At 40.1% G+C, this 19,064-nt stretch overlaps 10 protein-coding genes across 10 annotated transcripts; 4 read left to right on the forward strand and 6 right to left on the reverse strand. All coding sequences in view use genetic code 12, as the record gives it.

Moving 5' to 3' along the window:
* Positions 1 to 373: 373 nt before the first annotated feature.
* On the forward strand, positions 374 to 2,860 carry KGF57_001439 (putative zinc metalloprotease; the record flags this gene model as incomplete). The annotated part of the gene is made up of 1 exon (XM_051750644.1): positions 374 to 2,860. One exon carries the CDS (start codon positions 374 to 376, stop codon positions 2,858 to 2,860), a length of 2,487 nt encoding a protein of 828 aa, XP_051610016.1.
* A 66-nt stretch (positions 2,861 to 2,926) lies between these two features.
* On the reverse strand, positions 2,927 to 3,661 carry KGF57_001440 (gamma-glutamylcyclotransferase; the record flags this gene model as incomplete). The annotated part of the gene is made up of 1 exon (XM_051750646.1): positions 2,927 to 3,661. The coding sequence occupies one exon, from the start codon at positions 3,659 to 3,661 to the stop codon at positions 2,927 to 2,929; it is 735 nt and encodes a 244-aa protein (XP_051610017.1).
* A 187-nt stretch (positions 3,662 to 3,848) lies between these two features.
* On the reverse strand, positions 3,849 to 4,865 carry KGF57_001441 (uncharacterized protein; the record flags this gene model as incomplete). The annotated part of the gene is made up of 1 exon (XM_051750647.1): positions 3,849 to 4,865. One exon carries the CDS (start codon positions 4,863 to 4,865, stop codon positions 3,849 to 3,851), a length of 1,017 nt encoding a protein of 338 aa, XP_051610018.1.
* Positions 4,866 to 5,108: 243 nt separating this feature from the next.
* On the reverse strand, positions 5,109 to 8,054 carry CNH1 (Cnh1p; the record flags this gene model as incomplete). The annotated part of the gene is made up of 1 exon (XM_051750648.1): positions 5,109 to 8,054. The coding sequence occupies one exon, from the start codon at positions 8,052 to 8,054 to the stop codon at positions 5,109 to 5,111; it is 2,946 nt and encodes a 981-aa protein (XP_051610019.1).
* A 1,278-nt stretch (positions 8,055 to 9,332) lies between these two features.
* KGF57_001443 (uncharacterized protein) lies at positions 9,333 to 10,625 on the forward strand (the record flags this gene model as incomplete). The annotated part of the gene is made up of 1 exon (XM_051750649.1): positions 9,333 to 10,625. The coding sequence occupies one exon, from the start codon at positions 9,333 to 9,335 to the stop codon at positions 10,623 to 10,625; it is 1,293 nt and encodes a 430-aa protein (XP_051610020.1).
* Positions 10,626 to 10,666: 41 nt separating this feature from the next.
* KGF57_001444 (H(+)-transporting V0 sector ATPase subunit d) lies at positions 10,667 to 11,716 on the reverse strand (the record flags this gene model as incomplete). Its single annotated transcript, XM_051750650.1, has 1 exon — positions 10,667 to 11,716. The coding sequence occupies one exon, from the start codon at positions 11,714 to 11,716 to the stop codon at positions 10,667 to 10,669; it is 1,050 nt and encodes a 349-aa protein (XP_051610021.1).
* Positions 11,717 to 11,932: 216 nt separating this feature from the next.
* KGF57_001445 (Golgi transport complex subunit) lies at positions 11,933 to 13,180 on the forward strand (the record flags this gene model as incomplete). Its single annotated transcript, XM_051750651.1, has 1 exon — positions 11,933 to 13,180. One exon carries the CDS (start codon positions 11,933 to 11,935, stop codon positions 13,178 to 13,180), a length of 1,248 nt encoding a protein of 415 aa, XP_051610022.1.
* Positions 13,181 to 13,258: 78 nt separating this feature from the next.
* KGF57_001446 (translocase) lies at positions 13,259 to 16,630 on the reverse strand (the record flags this gene model as incomplete). The annotated part of the gene is made up of 1 exon (XM_051750652.1): positions 13,259 to 16,630. The coding sequence occupies one exon, from the start codon at positions 16,628 to 16,630 to the stop codon at positions 13,259 to 13,261; it is 3,372 nt and encodes a 1,123-aa protein (XP_051610023.1).
* Positions 16,631 to 17,028: 398 nt separating this feature from the next.
* Positions 17,029 to 17,631, reverse strand: SEC72 (Sec63 complex subunit; the record flags this gene model as incomplete). Its single annotated transcript, XM_051750653.1, has 1 exon — positions 17,029 to 17,631. The coding sequence occupies one exon, from the start codon at positions 17,629 to 17,631 to the stop codon at positions 17,029 to 17,031; it is 603 nt and encodes a 200-aa protein (XP_051610024.1).
* Positions 17,632 to 18,196: 565 nt separating this feature from the next.
* Positions 18,197 to 18,937, forward strand: KGF57_001448 (uncharacterized protein; the record flags this gene model as incomplete). The annotated part of the gene is made up of 1 exon (XM_051750654.1): positions 18,197 to 18,937. The coding sequence occupies one exon, from the start codon at positions 18,197 to 18,199 to the stop codon at positions 18,935 to 18,937; it is 741 nt and encodes a 246-aa protein (XP_051610025.1).
* Positions 18,938 to 19,064: the final 127 nt, after the last annotated feature.

Here is a 19,064-nt window from a genome sequence, read left to right on the forward strand (position 1 = left end):
AACAACAAAACAAGTGCTAACTATTCAAGTTGTAGTTAGACTGTTGTTACACTCTGTTGTTGGTGATTAGATTTGATCTTGAAGCTTGGTGGAGATGTGTACTGCATATAAGTAGAGAGTAGTATCTCGGGTATTTGTTTTTCGACTTTACAGCCACCGAATAATAGAAATCACCATCATACACCACAGAGAGAAAGAAGTTGTCATACACAAGAGCCAACAACACGACTCTAGACCCCATTCTACATTGCATTTCAGTCTTTACTCTGTCAACTAGGAGATATCCTTACTCGTCATCGTCAGAGAAATAAGAAACCAAAAAAAAAAAAAAAAGAAAACTGCCACAGTCTACTCTTTCATCACATCTGCAAACATGCGTCAGCCTGAATATCAACGACTTTCTACAGATGGGTCCTCGTTCCACGACGATAGACTCCCTTCAAACCCACCAGACTATTCTGAATCGAGTTATGGACAGAGATATAACCAGGACTACCCACATGAATCATCATCGTCATCATCATCCACTTCGATACCCATGGAGCAGTTTGAAATAGAGGACCCGTCACTGCACGAAACCAGTGGTTTACTTAACCGAGCACAAGCTTTTTCCAAGAAATTTGCCACCAACGTCAATATACGCATAATACGGCCTGTAAGCAGAATGATTGATCCGATATACGAAGGCTACAAGTTCTTGAGTATTCAGTATGAGAGACTGATTTTGAAAGTGGGGAACCCGTTGGTGGTGAAAAGACTCTTGTACGTTTTCGTAATGATGCTCTTGATATTTGGGATATCCAAGTATAGTGCAAACACATCAATCACTAGTTCCAATATGGGAGCGTTTTCCACTGGGAAATTTTATGACATTGATAAACTAGCTGATTCAGCTCGACATTTTATCGACCCAAAGTCAATGAAGGAAAATCTTGAATATTTTTCATCCATTCCTCACATCACAGGTTCAATGGGTGATTTAGCATTTGCAAGGTATATTGAAAAATACATGAAGAATAATGGTCTACATAATGTCTACCTCAATGAATTTCAATCGTTTACAAATTACCCAAATGCTGATGGTACGTTTTTAAAACTTGCTGATGGGTCTTTTGAAGCAAAACTTAACGAAAAACATAGCAAGGAAATGCAATTTCTTGCCTACAATCCAAACTCATTGAACACAATTGAGACTGTTGAAGGAACATATGTATACGTGAATTACGGCCGGCCCGAAGATTTCAAGCAACTACAAGATAAGGGAATAGACGTAAATGGAAAAATATTATTGATGAAGTATGGAGGTAACTTACCTGAGGGGAACAAAGTTTATTTCGCTGAAAAAAATGGAGCCAAAGCTGTTGTTTTCGTTACATCTAAATTCACCTTAGCCGACAACGTCGAGGTCGATGATGTCATACAAAGAGAGAATGTGGGGTTGACTAGAATGTCTCCGGGGGATATTCTAACACCTGGTTGGTCATCGGAAGGTGGATTTGTTACGAGACTTTCATGGGATAAGTCTGAAACTACACCAAGGGTACCCACCATTCCAATTTCGTGGAGGGATGGTGAGACCTTGATCAAAAAATTGAATGGGGGTTGCTCGTTTGATGATTTTGCAAGTGGAGACGGCACCTCAGCCGTTTTACAATTGAAAGTATCTAACACCAATCGTCCTGTTCATCCATTTTGGAACGTTGTTGGGTCCATAGAAGGGAGGGAGCAAGCTGAAAAGGGAATTATTGTGGGCTCGGTGCGAGACTCTGCATGCTATGGAACTATGGGTAGTAATACAGGGACAGTTGGATTTTTAGAATTGGTAAAGATTCTCACATCATTACAGAGAAAGTATCAGTGGGTACCTTCAAGATCCATTTATTTTGTGTCTTTTGATGCCACTGAGTACAATTTGGCCGGAGCTACAGAGTGGATCGAAAACAGAAAAGAGTCATTGAGAAAGGAAGGGTTTTTGTATATTGATATGAGTGATTTGGTGAGTGGAAATGAGCTTCAAATCAAAGCACACCCCTTCTTGAGGGAAAGTTTGCAACGTGCTTTATCTAAAGTGAATCTTGAAGAAGGGGGCAAAACTTTGCAGAATCTATTCTCGGAGGAGCAAAAGCAGTCTATTGGGAATGATTTCTTGGAAGAAAAAAACTATGTTCCATTCATAAATTTGGTCAACATTCCTTCGGTTGAGGTCAAATTCAAAGGCAAAAAATACCCCGAGGGATCGTGTTATGATACTTTTGAAAATTTTGAAAATTGGGATATTGATAAATCAATGGCTAAGCATACCCAGCTAGTTGAACTTTTATCAAGAGTGATTATCGATTTCGCTGAGAGTCCATTTATCCCCTACAACTTTATGCAATTGTCCAAGCTGTTACTGGATGATGTACAAGATCTACAAAGGTTTGGTGACTTTTTATCCAAAGACTCGAATGTTAAACCCAATTTGCACTACAACAACTTGCTCCGGGCAGTGGATACTTTGAAAAGAGCCAGTCTTAAATTCACTAGTTGGCATACCGATTGGAAGTCGGTGATTGCAGCTAGCAGAGGTTCAGAACCACCAATTTTGGCTATGGAACGATGGGCCTGGAATGACAATATGGTGCGGTTCAATGAAGAATTTGTAGGACGTGATCCACAACCAAAAAGGTCGGGCTATGTGAATGAATTGTTTGGAGTTCCGTTTATGGCACCAGAGTCGGGTCGTGATTTCCAATGGAATACCTTCCCAAATATACGATCAGAGATGATGGATCAAAATTTCAGCCGAGCTCAAGATCATATAAATCGATTGGCTCAAATAATTGAACAAGCAGCTGAAGATTTCCTCAGATTAGGATAATGAGGAGAACAAGGAATAATTTTCTATATTAATGGCATCTAGATTTATAACCATATGGCTGTCGCCTCATTCCTCTTGTATTAGTTTTAGTAAATCTTCCAAGTAATAATCTCTACAATTCAACTCACGAACTGCGTGAGTCAATTTAATCAAGTACTCACTGTTCTTCCCACTTGGACCAACATTCGACTTGATTATGCTAGCTGTTTGTTCAATAGGTTCGGGACCAATAAAACTATCCAAGTCCAACCCGCCAATATAAATCAGACTGTGAATGAAATCACCAAACTCATCATTTTGTCGATCTGCTTCGGGTACACCACTTCCCTCCACTCTAGCTCCTCTACCATCATCACAACCACCACCTTCCTCTGCTTTGATATAAAATTTGACTGACCTCAACTCGTACCCATTCTGTTCACGTATATCCAAGTACTCCTTCACCTCATCGACATGTTCAGCATCAATATAGTACGCGCATCCCCAGACTTTCAAATCCTGCGGTTTCAAATCATCAATCAGGTGATCAATGTCAACAATATCACCATTTTTGAGTTCATATGTGTGTAAATCGCTATGGAAAAACCGCTTCTGATCCCGCAACTCGTCTAACGAGATTAGTGTGACTACGCGGCCTGGAGATGCTGGCGTGCCGCGATGATCTATTGAACTTTGCCAGAAACGGCGGATGTAACCTTGCAAGTATCCCGTGATCTTGAGTGAGACGTGTGGAGGAGGTTTGAATATGAGGGATCCGTATCCTATTACCCACATTCCATTTTGCGGTTGTGGTTTGGTCATGATGTATGTGTTTGTCTTGTTGGGCGTTTAGTGTGGTTGAGAGTGGGAACTGTGGTTGTGAAAGAAAAAAAAGGGCTCGAAAGGAAGAGAGAGCTGCCATTGGGTTTTATTCGGTTCTTTACACCCGAGAAATTACGACAATCAAAAGGTCTTCAGAAACTACTTGATATCCATGTACATGCCTACTTTATACATAGGTAAACTTGAAAGCCATTTTCACAGTTTCAACAATCTTGTCTCTTATATTTGCATTTCTCAAATACCTTCCAGACCCAAGGAATAAAACAATTAGCACCACTAATACCACAGAATTCCGAGCAAGAAAAGACCCAGTGATGTTTAGAATATACGACAATCGCTGCTTCAAAGCCTGGACTTGTTGTTGACGACTCAAACTGCGACCTTGAGAAGTGCTTGGTGCCGACCTACTCTCCTCCTTGCTGTAATTATTTATAATCTCCTTAATTGAGCTGTACTTTAAACTCAGTTCCTTTGCAGTTTTCCTAGCATCAGCCTCGACTTTAACCTTGGCCTCCTTTGCTGCTTTTTCAGCTTGGAGTTGTTCCTGTTTCAATCTATTCTTAAATTCCTCTTTACCATCCTTGATGTCGTGCAACCTTTGCAACTCACTTTCATCATCACCAATCAACCGTTCACTTTCATCATAGAGCTCAAACTGGGGTAGGATCTCAAATTTCACCAAATCAAGCAATTTTCCACCAAATTTATCATCGGTGTCGATATTAATATACCATTTCTTCAAATTGTGCAAATACAGCTCTTTGTCGAGAATCAAGTCTTGATTAGTTGCATATACAAGCTGGATATTGTACTTAATTTCATACGGAATATCAGCCTCAAGCCAAACTGATTTGATTTGGTTCAAGATTTCATTACTAGTGAAGGAATTACGAGCAGCGTTGGCTTGTACATTATCAAGGCTCTTGCTCTTGAGACACACTCCAACGACAACGAGGTACAAGTTGATGATTTTGATAAGTAAGTCCTCTGAGATTGTCCCCTGTTTGTAATCGTTGAATGCTGAATAGTAGACTTGATGTATCAATTTGAATGATCCGATAAAGTTCTTGTTGATGAATTGTTTCAACGCTAGTTTGTAGTTGTGTTCGGTTGTTTTGTTTGAGTTGAACGTGGAGACCAGCGAGATTGCTGGTGTTGGGAGTGAATTTGACACTGCAGGCATAGTTTGACGAAGCAACACTAATGGAGCAGTTCTGGGTGTAAAGTGCAAAGTCTCTTTCTTTCTTTCTTTCTTTCTTTCCCTCTCTCCCTTCCCCACCCCACAATCTGTTGAAGAATAATTTTTTTTTTTCTTTCTCCCTCCCTCGGCTTTAACAAAGGGTACGCAATACGATATAAATATATATAGACCGATTTACATAGACATTTATATACACAAATTTGCCCTTTGAAGAGAGCTCTATAACTATTCCTCGTCGTTTTTATCGCGATTCTTATTTGGCAATTTGCCCAATGCTTGCAATCTTCTTTGCTTCTCGACTTCCGTCTCCTCATCCTCATCCTCATCTTCATCTTCATCTTCATCTTCCACATCATCGTCAGAAGTGCCTTCTTCCTCGTCATCGTAATATTCTTCCTCTTCTATAGGGTCATGTGCCTGAGACCTTTGTGGTGGGGGCGGCGATGCTTTCCTCACTGCCGAGTGATGACCCTTGGCATGTTTAGTTTCCAAGATGGACGCAATTTTGTCCTCAATCTTATCAAGTTTGGCACTATCTGGATGAGGATCACGCTCGGTTTGAGGTATGAGAATGTTATGGTGAACTCCCTTTTCCAAATCAGTTACATGTACTTTGGGTACTTCTGCAATTGGGTCAGTTTGCGACGACGACGGGTGATTTGTTGCACCTGTTTGTGATGTAGCAATGTCATTTGGTTTCATACCGACAAATGATTTCATCTTTCCCACCAATGTTGACGATCTAGATCTGTTTGGCGTTGGATTTGGTACTGTAGAAGCATGGCGGTTAACCTTGTATCTTCTTATGATGTCACCATCCTCATTTTCAATGGTTATGATATTATCAATACGATGGGCATAAACCTTTTTCCTATTGGGGTCATCTTTTCTATAGTAGGAGCGTCGAGAAGCAGAGCGAGATAGTCTCTTGCGTAATGGCGACAATCTTCCACCTGTATCTTCTGCACTACCCGATTCTGATTCGTCGCTTTTCATGGTTGATGCATTTGAATACTGAGACATATGTCTTTGCAAAGATTCCATAGAGTGTATACTTTCATCCTCCTTTCCTTCTTCTGCTTCATCATCCGCATCAGCATCCGTGGGTGGCTGCTTGTTACTACTTTGCAGTTTTCTCCGCTTCTCAGCTGCCTCTTTTCTTCTACCCAAGGTAAGGTTGTCCATAACTTCTCCAAATTGATCTTCAATGATGATTCTGTCACCTTCTTGATACGCAGATGTCGGAACGGGAGTTTCCGGCTTGCTGCGCTCGCCATATTCCAGCTTACCTGAAGTTTTCTCATGAGGATCGAGTAATTGCTCACCTTCAGCGGAGGAAGATGAGTTTTTAACTTCTGCAGTAACCTCGGGCTCTGAAGAAGAGGTACTTTTTGTTGGCGTATGCTGAGCTTTTTCTTCGTCTGCAGTAGCTGCAGGAGCAGTATTAGCATGAGCACCACCACCACCAGTGTGACCACCCAACTGTAGAACCTCCTGGTGTGGTTTGTGTCTTGGCGCGTGCCCATTTTCGTCATCTCCACTTGTAACTCTTGACAATGTTTTCTGAATAAGTCCTTGCCTTTGGTGTCTCCTCTTTTTCTTTCTCCTTTTGGCCCCTCCTGCTGGACGGACTTTGATACCACTCGTCTCAGGTAGTTGACTTTGATCGTGTTGCACTTCGCCTTCTTCTTGCAGTTCCTTTTCGTCCGGTGCCATAGTGTCAACTCTATGCAAAGAATATGACGAGTTGGTCCTATCAAGCTTTTGCAATCTCTGGATCCAGTTTGGACCACTACCAGATTCACCGGTTGTGGCAGTAAATGACATTGTAATGGCCATTCTGTTCAACCTCTTACCCAATGTCAAAACTGCAACAGAAGAACCATGCACAATGATGGATGTAACCACAATAAAACACACTAGTGGCCAAATTGTAACTAGTAATTGATCGTGTGGGAATCCGCGTCCTGGAACCTCACTTAAAGGAGTTTCCTCGGTTGTATAATGACTTTCAAGATCTCCTCTTGCCAATATGCTTGCAAATATAGCTCCAACACCAATGGGCCCAAAATGGCCACAAAAAAATGCTTCTCTCCATGTTTTGATATCAGGCGTAAATGGTTTCAAACATACAACTGCGGGTAATCTTCTTAAAAAGATAATGACCAACGCCAAAATAATCAATCTCCAAACATTCAATCCAATTGAAGCATCATTGAACTGCGGCCATGGGATAATTGCACCAAAATAAACAAAAAACGACAAGTTCAAAAGTAAATCAATAACAGTCGATACATGAGATTCTTCGGTCTTTTTAGCAAATGCACCATTCCAACCAAAAGTGGTGCCTGCGGCAAACGACACTAACAAATCGTCAACTCCCAACATGGATCCTATTCCAGCTGAGTTGAAAGCAATAAATATAAAGATTGCCAAAAATGATTCTCGATCAATCAAGTTCTTGGTTTCCGCAAACTCAACAATCTTTCTCAAAACGTATCCTATAACAATTCCCAACACGATTCCAAATACACATTCCCACAAAATAGTCAACAAGATCCAATCCTTGACAATTTCTCCAGCGTGTCCTGAATGTACAATCAAATTAAGTGACAAATAAATAAAAGGGAAGGCCATTCCATCGTTACAGCCAGACTCGGCAGATAACAAGTTACGCAAATGACCAGGAACTCTTTCCGCGAACTTACCTTTACCGACAACAGCAGCAGCCAAGACTGGATCAGTTGCAGTAACACAGGCACTTACCAATAAGCCATCATTAAAAGTAAAATGAGGAATTAAAGCCCAAATGAACAAGCCAACAACTAGCCAGCCCACGGTCATAACCGGTAGTAAAAGAATGGCTACTGATAGCCAATGTTTTTTCATGTATTTTCGTGGCAACTCAACGGAAACGGCAACAATCTGTATGCACAAAACTATTCGACATATTTCCAATGTGATCAAGTCTGCATTACCCCATGTAGTGGGTGCAAACCAGTTTAGACAATGCGGCCCAAGTATGAGACCAGCAATGGTAGCAACTGTAGCTTCACCAATGTATAATCGTTCCTTAACAAATAAGGACACTAGTGAAAATAGGGTCGAGAATATACCAACACACGCATATGCAATGTGAGGTGTCGTCACTTCTAGTTGCGACCACACCATAGCTTAGTAGTATCCTGGATAAACTTTTGTGTATAGTAATACCTCAGCCGTTTTTAGATGTGATGAGGGCGTATTTATTTTCTTGTCATTCAAAAGAAAATAGCCAAAATAATGTCGTGTAAAGCGGAAAATAAATGTAGAACAGACGCAAATACCTTCTCCTAGAGCCTATCTCGTTCCTTCTATTGGTCTTGAATGAAAGTATCGGCTAGTGAGTTTGTATCTGTAGAGGCCGGTTGTTTGATTGTTTGTTTTGCTAAAGATACGGGAGGATATGATTTGAATTTATTTTCTGTTTTTGTTATGCTACGCACGTGATTACAACAATTTGTGTATAGTAGTAATTCCTGTATATTGGGCACACACTTCCATAAAATAGTCTGACTGATCGTCATTGATGCAATAGATCCATCCAGAACTAAGCAAAGTGGGAAAGTGCAAACCTAGTTGAAGAGAGCGAAAGAGAGAACTTTATTCGAAAGTGAGTTTCACCATCTGAAAATCGGTTTTTTCGAATGTTTTCTTTGCTCTTCTCTAAGTAGTTATAGAACAAACGGTTGCAAAAATCTGCACACCAAACCAAATACCTTCAGCAGAATACTCTTGTTCAGTATATATAAAGCCCTGACTGACTGCTACGTTAATGTTGTCCTCCCCAGACCTCCCTCCTTCCCCCCCCCCCAACCACGTCTAAAACTTGCCTTTCCTACTCCTTTTTGGCTCTCTTCTGATTGGACGCCAGAAATGCCCTCATTCATTGTAAATCTGAAACAATTTCTTGGCAAAAGTTGCATGGTAGCAGCAAAAACGCTCACTACCCAAGGTTATCATTTATCCTTCTGTTGCCGTTTTCCACCAAAAGGAACTCTTACCCTAGAGTAGATTAGAGTGAAAGCATCCACGCCTCTCATTCTGTGGGGCTTTGACGAAGAATCGTACAAGTCTAGTATCTCCCTACTACACTAGGAAAAACTATTTGTGTTGAAAAAAAAAATTGTAATAAAAGTTGGGAAATATCTTTGCTGAGCATTCAAGTACCCATAGATGTCATTTTAGCGTGATAGATTGAGCAATCTCAGTAAATACAGCTCCTGTCTCCTCGCTTGTTCCTATCCTGCAACCCGTTCTCATAAAATTTAAATCTCAAAAGTTACTCTTTGTAATATATCAGTCACATGATAAGCACATGACTGAGTTTGTCGCTTCCAATTTCTGCGCGAAGACACTCAATGGTGCTGAGTGGAATACCACCTTGTTGCTCTTTCCACCATTCCATAAATGTCCCTCTTTGTCGACTCATCTCAGGAGAATGGAGGCGATGATACAGCTCTACCCTCACAACATACAGATCCTCAGCTGTCTCCTCAACGTCGTAATTTGAGCACATGGAAACCCAAACCAGAAGCCCATTTCAGTGCATCAACAAATCAAATTGGTCATCTTTCAGACGTGTTTCAGAGTCTAATAGCCGTCAACAGTCAGGCTATTATAACAATACGGTCTGGTGGGATCACTATATACTCGACTTATAACTACACCATCAATGTGCATGTCAATATTGACCCTGCATTATTTAGCCTGTACGAGTTGACAACAGCCACATCCATAGATCAGCACAGTCTTTCCGACAAGGAGGGTGCAGAAGAGGAGGAGCTAGGGCTACGACTAGGAGTGGACATCAATCTTATTGCCAATTGCTTTACTTCGGTTTTAAATACCATGAAATCCGAAAAATCAATATCGTGTACCATCACATACAAGGGAGACGGGCATTCGTTAGTTATCGAGTTTGATGACACTTTGATTACCGAGAGATTAGATTTCTACACTTTTTACATAGACGAGGAGGAGTTGTTAGAAAATGAGCAACTACAAGGAGGTCCTGGTTCAAGAATCAATTACGAAAACGTCATTTTAGAAATTATGCTCAAGAGTGATGTCTTGACAAACTTGTTACAAGACTTGTACCAAATAGACACAGAAATCTTGTTTATTTATTCTGCTGAAGGAGTATTGAATTTCATAAGTAAAGGAGCCATTGGTATGTCGAAGCTAATGTTTCCTAATGAAAAGTCAGTAATGGAGAAGTTACATATTGATCAATCTCATCTACATATCATATCCCAGTTTAGATTCGCCGAATTTTACAAAATATTCAGAGCGGTCAAATTAAGTTCCAAGTGCAAGTTTATAAAAGATGCCGATGGTTGTTTCTCAATACAGTTGATTTGCAAGAATCATCAGCAAAGTGGATATCCAGGGACGCTATTGACTATTAATATGACTGAATTGGACCATGACGAGCATCTAATTGAATGGATTTTGCAGGATGAAATGGATCAGATTGATAATAACAAAGAGCAAAGCCTACCAGACATTCTACCTTTGACAAATATACCTAGATTAGATCGCCATGAACCATTTATAAATACCTTTAAAAGGACAAGTCAAACAGTACACAACAACAACAACAACAACAACTATGAAACAAGAAATGGAAGCAAGAGAAGTCGTCAAGAAACTGGGTCCAAGAGAAAGGGACAATCAAATAACGTACCTTTATTTTTGTAAATACACATAATAAGGACCTCGATACACTTCCTCTGTTTTCCTCAATAAACGGCAATGTAGTTTTCAATTCTACTCTTTTGGTTTTGAGCAATACATTCGGCAATCCAAGTAATATTTCTAACCTCTTGTTCTTTAGATTTCAACCAAGCATAAACAGTACTCAACGTGAACTGTTGAGTGAATGCATTTCTACAGTATTGCAACTCCAACAAGTAAAATGCATCACCAATGCTTCCATTACCATCGCCACTGCCATCATTAAAGAGATCTTTGAAATCACCTATATTTTCCACAACCAACTTCAATTGCTCATAATCATCCGTTTGAGCCAACTCCAAGTGATAAGTAGGATACAACTGTCCCAACTGTGGGAACAAACTCAACTTATCCTCAATTGACAATTGTGAGTTATTGATCGAGTTCAAAGCAATATTAATCACTCGTTTGTCCGCTTCCAAAGTCAACAATCTAGTCATGATTTCTTTATCGGGTCCATCAAATTCACGTTGTACAAATGCCATGAATGCTTCCAAATAATTCTTGTACAATTTATTTCTAATGATTTCGATATTCAAATCATCCAAATCATCAGCTGAAACACAGTTTTTGAAAAAAGGTGCTAACGGAGTATCAATCAATACTGTTGAATACAAACTTTCAATATCAGTAGCAATACTCAATGTGGGTAAAGTATCAAACCATCCCAACGGGTTACATTTCTTCAAAATGTCTGACTTGTCTCTTTCATGAAGGGTACCAGTGATCATCAATATGACATTGTCAATCATGTATGCGTATTGAATGTAGTCCACAAATCTCGTCAATTTCCCGCTGGATTGACTTTTGATGTATTGATATTGTTGGTAAATTTTCTTGTTCAAGTTCTCTTGAATTACAGATGTAGTCAAAGGACCTGAGTAATTGGCCAAGAAGTTACCATAATCGGTTGATGAAAGTTGTAGTTTGAGATCTTCCAAGTTGTCACATTGAGTTAAGTTGACATACTGGTTTGCTGTGAGAAGACCACTCCTGTATCCCCTTACTACTGCTTCGACATAACCGTAATCAATATTGAAAAATATCCCTTCCATTGTAGCTTCCTATGTTTAGGGGTACTAGTAGATGAGCGAGGTTAAAGGTCTTCCTAGGGAGTTGCTGTACTAATTGATGATGTTGTGGTTGAGGAATTGTCGAGGTAGAAATTATTGGTCGTGTATAGTTGATCAGAGAAAATGAACAACTATCGTAGAACACTAGCAAGAAATGTACAACATCGTCAACAAGCCAACCTAATTGCAAAAGCAAGGATGTCGCTGATATTACTAGACTCATTGAAAGATGACTTGGACGACGTGCACAGAAACACATTAGAGAAGACTGATACTGAGCTATACAAATCATCACAGAAATTTCTTGAAGATCTACTAATCAATGACGAATTACTATCAACGGACCAGTTCACCACTACTACAACTACAACACCAAGCAGCAACAACAAACCTCATGCTAAGAACGTTACTCAAGAGATTGCAGAATTGGACCTACAGCAACATCAGATCAACAAGCAATTGAGTTCTTTGACAGACTCACACAAGGACTTGATCATCGATGTCAATCACGACTTGAATGAAATCAACAACAGCTTGACTAATGATTACCAAAAAGCTGTATCTGCATTAAAGAGAAACATATCTTTTGACTCAAAGTTGCACGTTCTGGATCACCACTACAAGTCGAACCAAAACTCGATCTTGTCCAATATCGATACAGTTTTGGACATTTTGGAACTCCCCACCCTATGTCGACTTTGTATCTTACAAGGTAATTACCAAGAAAGCTTGGAAATATCCATTCTCATCAAATCACTAATCATTCGGTTCCCCAAACTATCCATTTTCAAAATCGTTCTGGACCAAATCGAATTGGAGTTGCAACACATGTTGAAAGGTTTAATCAAATTACTAAATACAAATTTAAAGCAAAACCACATTCTCAAGATTTTCCAAATTTTAAACAAGTTGGAAACTGTTGACAACAATTCCTTGCATCGGGTTTACTTAAATTCAAGATTCAAATTCATCATCAATGAAATTGCAAGTCTAACACCAATTCTCAAGTTTAACAAATTGACATATTTGAAACGGTATGTTGAAGTTTATCGTGAACACATCTACGCTTCAATTCATGTTTACTATACAATTTTCCAAAACGAAGTTGATAAATTGTTGTTGAACCAATTCATAACAACACTAGCTATGAACTTATGTCGTGAGTTTACATTATACTTGCCTCATATTGTACCGCCACGCTTCACTGGCTCCACTGACCCCACTGGCCCCACCTCTTCAACAACTCACGAGTCAATTGAATCTGAAATAGAGTTGAAAAACGCGATTGATGGGTTGATTTTGCAATTGATTTACTTATGTAAATCGTTGTCAAGCTATCAGTTTGAATTTGAACCGATAATCCTATCTGAATTGTGTTACAAGCACAGCCTTATTCAGGAAAACGACTGGATTCGTAATTTGAGCAAGATCAAAAAACATAAATAGACACTCCATCCCTGTTGCAATCTATATACAGTCAATACAGTCAATACAATCAATACTCATGAAGGAGAATGTTCCTTTCTACGCAATCTGCGCTTGAGGTTGTCTATCAACCAATCCATTCAAACCAAACAAGAAACCAAGTTCTCTTCTTCCTAAACGTGAAATCGACTTCAACTCTCTCTCATTCAATGCATCACCAATCAACTCCCTTTTGCTCTCTTGAAGTTCCATGATACGACTCTCAACAGTGTTTGAAACCAAGATACGATGTACATAAACTTCACGCTCTTGTCCAATACGATGGGCTCGGTCCATTGCTTGGTCTTCAACAAATGGATTCCAAAATGGATCCATTAAAATGACATGATTGGCACAAGTCAAAGTTAATCCAACGTTTCCTGCACGTAATGAAATGAGCAAGACATCAGCCTCATTTTGGTAAAATTGCTTGATTACGGTGTTCTTGTTCTCAATCGACATGGATCCATCGTATCTTAGATACGGGATTCTCTGATAATCAAGTACCAATTTCATCAAATCAAATAACGTGACAAATTGAGAAAAAACGATAATTTTTTGACCCGGGTTGGACTCCTGAATATCGCTAATCAACTCAATTGCCTTTTCGATTTTGGCCGATGGTTCAAATCCTTGATCTCTAGTAGTCAATTCCCGAATTATGGCAACATTCGACATGCTATTGCTTCCCTGCCTGTCCTTGTAATATCCTTCAACATTGGCAATAGTGTTCCCAGCTATATGTAATCTTTCAAACATATTATACTCAAAAGTATTGGCATGTTTCACAGTGGTATTACAGTCGATGCAAGTTGCGACCCGACCCAGTGAATCGGCAGTGTCAACAGCACGCTCATCAAAAAACGTTTCGAGACAAGACAAGCAAACCAAATGGCCACATTCTCCCAATACCGCAAAATTGCTCAACTCTTCCACATCATAACAGAAAGAACAAGTCAGTTCACTACTTGAGAGAGATTGTACGTTCTCCTTGATGCGGGAAATCGTTCCCTCATTCAATCCAACAACGTTTCGCAATTGTTTCCTCCAATCAAGTTTCACAGTAGCGCCATCAAGTTGCTCCTTTCTATCCGCTTTTATATGCCCAATTTCAACAAGATATTGGTGACAGCAGGCTTGTCTCAATCTCAACAAAAGGGTAAACATACATCCATGGTCCTTGTCCGAAGCGAGCATTTGCTGCGCTTGTCGTTGAATTCCAGCTTCAACATCCTTGTAATATTTCAATTCTTCACTTTCCAATTCTACGTAATCAGCAACCACATGCTTGGTGGGTAAGTTTAAAATTGGTTGCCCATCGATTTTCGATGTCTTTGTTCGTCTTAATAATATTGAACTCAACATTGCTCGTAATTTCCTCATTGAATGAGATCGATCAACATTATCATAATCCTCTGATCTGGATTTCAATGGGATGACAAGAGCTCTAAATTTGTCTTCAATATAGTATGGCCGAAGTTTCAAGAAACGAACAATTGGGTACAATTCCTCGATTTTATTTTGCATGGGGGTTCCTGTTAAACAAAACCGATATTCTGATTTCAAGTACAACACAGCCTTTGATGCAATTGCTAATTTGTTTTTGATGTTTTGCGCTTCATCCAATATGACACGAAAAAACAATGCATTTGAGGAAAAGAAGGGAGAGTCATAGCTAGTACCACCCGAATCAGGTTTCGGCAAGTATCCTCGTCCTGCTTCAGCATTCTCTGCTAAGTCTTTTGCAAAATGGCGTTTCCACTCAGACGCCAAAGTTCCATATGATACCAAGACAATATCGTATTTCCTCAACGTCAGAGCAGTGGACATGACTTTCCGGTATTCACCATGATAGATACCCACTCGCAAATTACAGGATGGTTGTGTCTTTGATTGCACTTCAGCAGCCCACTGTCGGAGTAAAGAAACGGGAGCAACAATCACCGTTGTCTTTCTTTCTGCATCGGCAGATTTGTTTGCAAGTATTAGGGCCAACGCCTGCACCGTTTTACCCAACCCCATATCGTCAGCTAAAATGCCTCCTTTGGTTTTGGATTCCTCCATTCGTTTCATCCACGCGAGCCCCATACTTTGATGTTTCAACAACTTGATTGTCATTTCCGGTGGAGTGGGCTCCATACCCTCTTCCAATCTCTCATCTGACACAATATTATCTAGTAAATCCTGAACATCGTCATCTTGCCCGCCAGAGCTGGTGTCCTGAGCTCGTGTATCTCTAAAAATTTCTGCTTCATACGGGTTAAAAGCCGCATTCACCTGATGATTCGCTGTTCGTAACATGTTGGTGATGCTTGCCAAGCTGTGCCGCACTAACTGCATACTTGATTCAACAGGCTCGAGCGAGCGTTGGTATGCATTGATATTATTACGTGCAGTATTCATTGCTCTTTGAATTTTGAGTATGGCCACCCTTATTTTTTCCACAAGGGCATGTCTGCCCAACCGGTTTGCTTGACTTAGTTGTGAACTCATATTGGACATTCGTGCATTTTCCACTTCATATTGTTGTTGCTGCCGCTGTATTTGAGATGAGATGGTTCGCTTAATTTGTTCCAATTTCCCAAACTCTCGTAACTTTGCTTCTTCTCTTTGCTTTAGCTCATCGCGTGACACCTGTTCAAGGTTGTCGCCTACGTGGGGAACTGGAGCTGGCATGTTGTATGCACCTGGAATCGAGCTGTAGCTTGTATTTTGATGTGGCTGAAATAAAGAGCCAATGGCTTGTGGATTGTTGCGAGTTTGATAGGTGTTGTTTTGTGCATTAGCAAATGCGCCGCCCATAGCAAGTTGATTTTGAAGCGCAAGCTGTTGATTGTTGACATTGTTAGGCGCTACTTGCAGTTGATTTTGAGGTTTGAAAGTGGTAACCAGAAGATGGGCATTGTTCACACTACCATTTGTGTTGTTGAGAGATCCCTGCGGATATTTTTGTGGAGTTGGGCCGTTCAGTTGAAGACCTGGATCGTTCTTTAGCTTATGACTACCATTAAGGTTCAAGTTAGTAGGCGTCGCTGATGCTGGACTTGGCTTAGGAGTATCGCTCGCCACTTTTTTCTCAGATAGGATAATGATCTCATCGTCACTATCATCATTTTCGAAAGTGAAACTCTTTTCCAGTTTAAATGCACCTTCATTTTTGATGGAGTGGGCAGGCTCAATTTTGGTCTCAGTGAGAGCACGATCTTTTGTATCCACCGTGGGTTCATCCTCATCGTCAGAGGATATTTCAATCACCTCGATTTTCCGTTCTCCTGTGCTATTGTTTCCAGTTGCAAACCCATTTTGGAGTGGATCTTTGTGACTATTCCCATTCTGTCGTTCCAATTTGGGTTGTATTGTAAAGGTATTTAGTGAATCAAGCCTTTGCCTTTTAGCAGGATTAGTAGATCGATACTCCATTTGTGTTGCCATTAGACGTGTAGTGATAGGGGGTTGGCGGGGGGGAGGGAAGCACTAGTAAATTATTGTATGAAACTTGATATGATATTTTGAATTGTGCTTAGTGGTTAGTGAGCACGACTTAATAAGTGGGTTATCAAGCAAGTTACTCTGCAACCAGTATATTCTTCCTTTGATGCCTTCTAATCAAATGGCTCAGATTTGTTGTTACTATTTTTACTTTTTTTTTTTTATTTTCACTTTGTGAGCGTTCCTTACATACGATACACGCAATCACTGATAAGTATCACGACCACACCAAGACTACACTTTTGTTACAAAGTAAATTATCGATCTTGAACTAAAAGGTATTCTATGAACCTACAAGACCATACCTACTGGGCTAGCTCGCTCGCTTTTCATCCCACAATCTACAAGTAGTCACCATTTTCCTCCAATATCTTATCCAAACAGATGGTTAATTCATGTTGCAACCTTGGATGATTCTCATCAAACGCCAACCCTCTTTGATAATCAGCTCTGGCCAACTCATAGTTACCCAAGAAATAGTTGGCAACACCTCGCCTTAAAAAATTATCTGGTGCATTCATTTGCATGTTCAATAGTAAATCGACATCATTATAAGCCTGCAAGTACTGCTTTGTCTTCAAATAAGCATCACATCTACTCATTAAAAACTTTGACAATTCTTGTATGGTACCAGCAAAAGACTCCAACTTGGGTCTCCTCTGAATCATTTCAATACCCACTGAAAACTGACGTACACTATCTTCAAATTTACCCACCTTGAAAGATTGAACTCCACTATCGTATAGTTTTTTGATCATTTTCGATAAATCTTTGTTAAAGTTATCAGGCGTGGGAACAGGGGGTACGTCACTACCCTGATTTATTAGTTCTTGAGTGATAACATTGAGCTGATCTAATTCGAGTTTTAATGCAGGAGCTGATTGAGCAATTTCCGGGTCTAGTAAGAGCTTCTTACTCTTAGAGTCATATGACACGCCGTCCATTGTGATAACTGTGGGTTAGGTAGTGGAGTTTAATGGCTTGTTTCTTTTTGCTTGAAAAACAACCTGGTCAGTTCTTTGAAAAAAACTGGAAGAATTTGAACACCGCAAAAATTTAGACTGTGCTTTTGTTTTTATTTGCACGACCTAGTGGGTGCAAATTGAATACCCACGACGTCCAACTTCAAATTTCTCATCAAAAGAGGTCACGTCCTCGGCTGTAAAACACAGCTGAGGGTTTAAAGTCTAGTGAAAACAACTATGCTATACTTCTTTGGAGGTATTTGTTTGACGCTCCTTGACATACATTAACATACCTGTTGAGAGTGGAACTGAGTTGAAGTTTACAAAGTCCCCACAAAGTACACGCACCTGCTCCAGAAGCTCCCCTTTTTCCAACCCTATAAACCCTTTGGCGTTGCTAGTGACTGAACTCGAGAAATGTCTGTTTGTTTGCTATATGCGACAAAATTTAATTTGCAGTAACTTTGATAATTTTTCCTCTCTGCCATCTTTTTTGTTATCAGGAGGATTGTTTCGCCCCCGAGTCCCCCTGCCCCCGCCCCTTATGACTTCACTATCTCCAATTGGTGCTACAGGTGTAAAAAGCAGATTCTACTCCTACCAAAAATACTCAACACCACAATCAGACAATATTAAGGATGCTTTCGCAGAAGATTTGCAGGAGAGTTTACAACATACCGTGGAGATCAACCACAACCTTAACATGAGTAAATGTAAAGACAAACACTTGACTAAAGTAGAAGCCACCAACAGTCTACACAACAAGCCATCATCTTTTCACCCGTTACAAAATAGCACCGAAACCAAGTCTACTGACCTAGTGGTTGCCTCCAAGATATCGCGGTTTTCAAGATTCATCAACAAGTTTCATCTAAGAATAGCCAAAACCACATGCCAAAGCAAGAAATTCAATACGGTAACAGGGGCAGATATGACACCACATATCACCGAAAAGCACCCGACTTCTACCTGGAGAAGAAGATTCTCGAAACATCATACTTCCATGTTTTACCCGAGCGACAACGGACTGCTTCCACTAAGATTAGCCTCGGAAAACGTAACTAACACCAAACTTTGTGGTATATTTTCACCACCTGTTCCAGAGCCCATGAAGACTATAGACTCGCTCAAGGACGACCTAATCAAGAGAAGTGCCGAGTCTCCTCCGGTTCAGAACTTGTTTGATTTTGATTCCTTTTACAATGACAAGTTTTTCACAACTGGTGTAAGAAGGCCAATTACTTATGATAATTCACAGATAACCGATGAAACTATAGTAGCATAGAGCACTTTTCAAGAGAAGTTTACTCAATAGAATGTGTATAGTGGTTATTCCCTCTCTATTCAATGCTACCATTTGCCCCGCCAAAAAAAAAAAAAAAATGTCAGAGAAAAAATTTTGAATCCTTGAC

The sequence above is a fragment of the Candida theae genome, assembly GCF_024610275.1.
Source record: "Candida theae strain CBS 12239 chromosome Unknown scaffold42, whole genome shotgun sequence".
Taxonomy (NCBI): domain Eukaryota; kingdom Fungi; phylum Ascomycota; class Pichiomycetes; order Serinales; family Debaryomycetaceae; genus Lodderomyces; species Lodderomyces theae.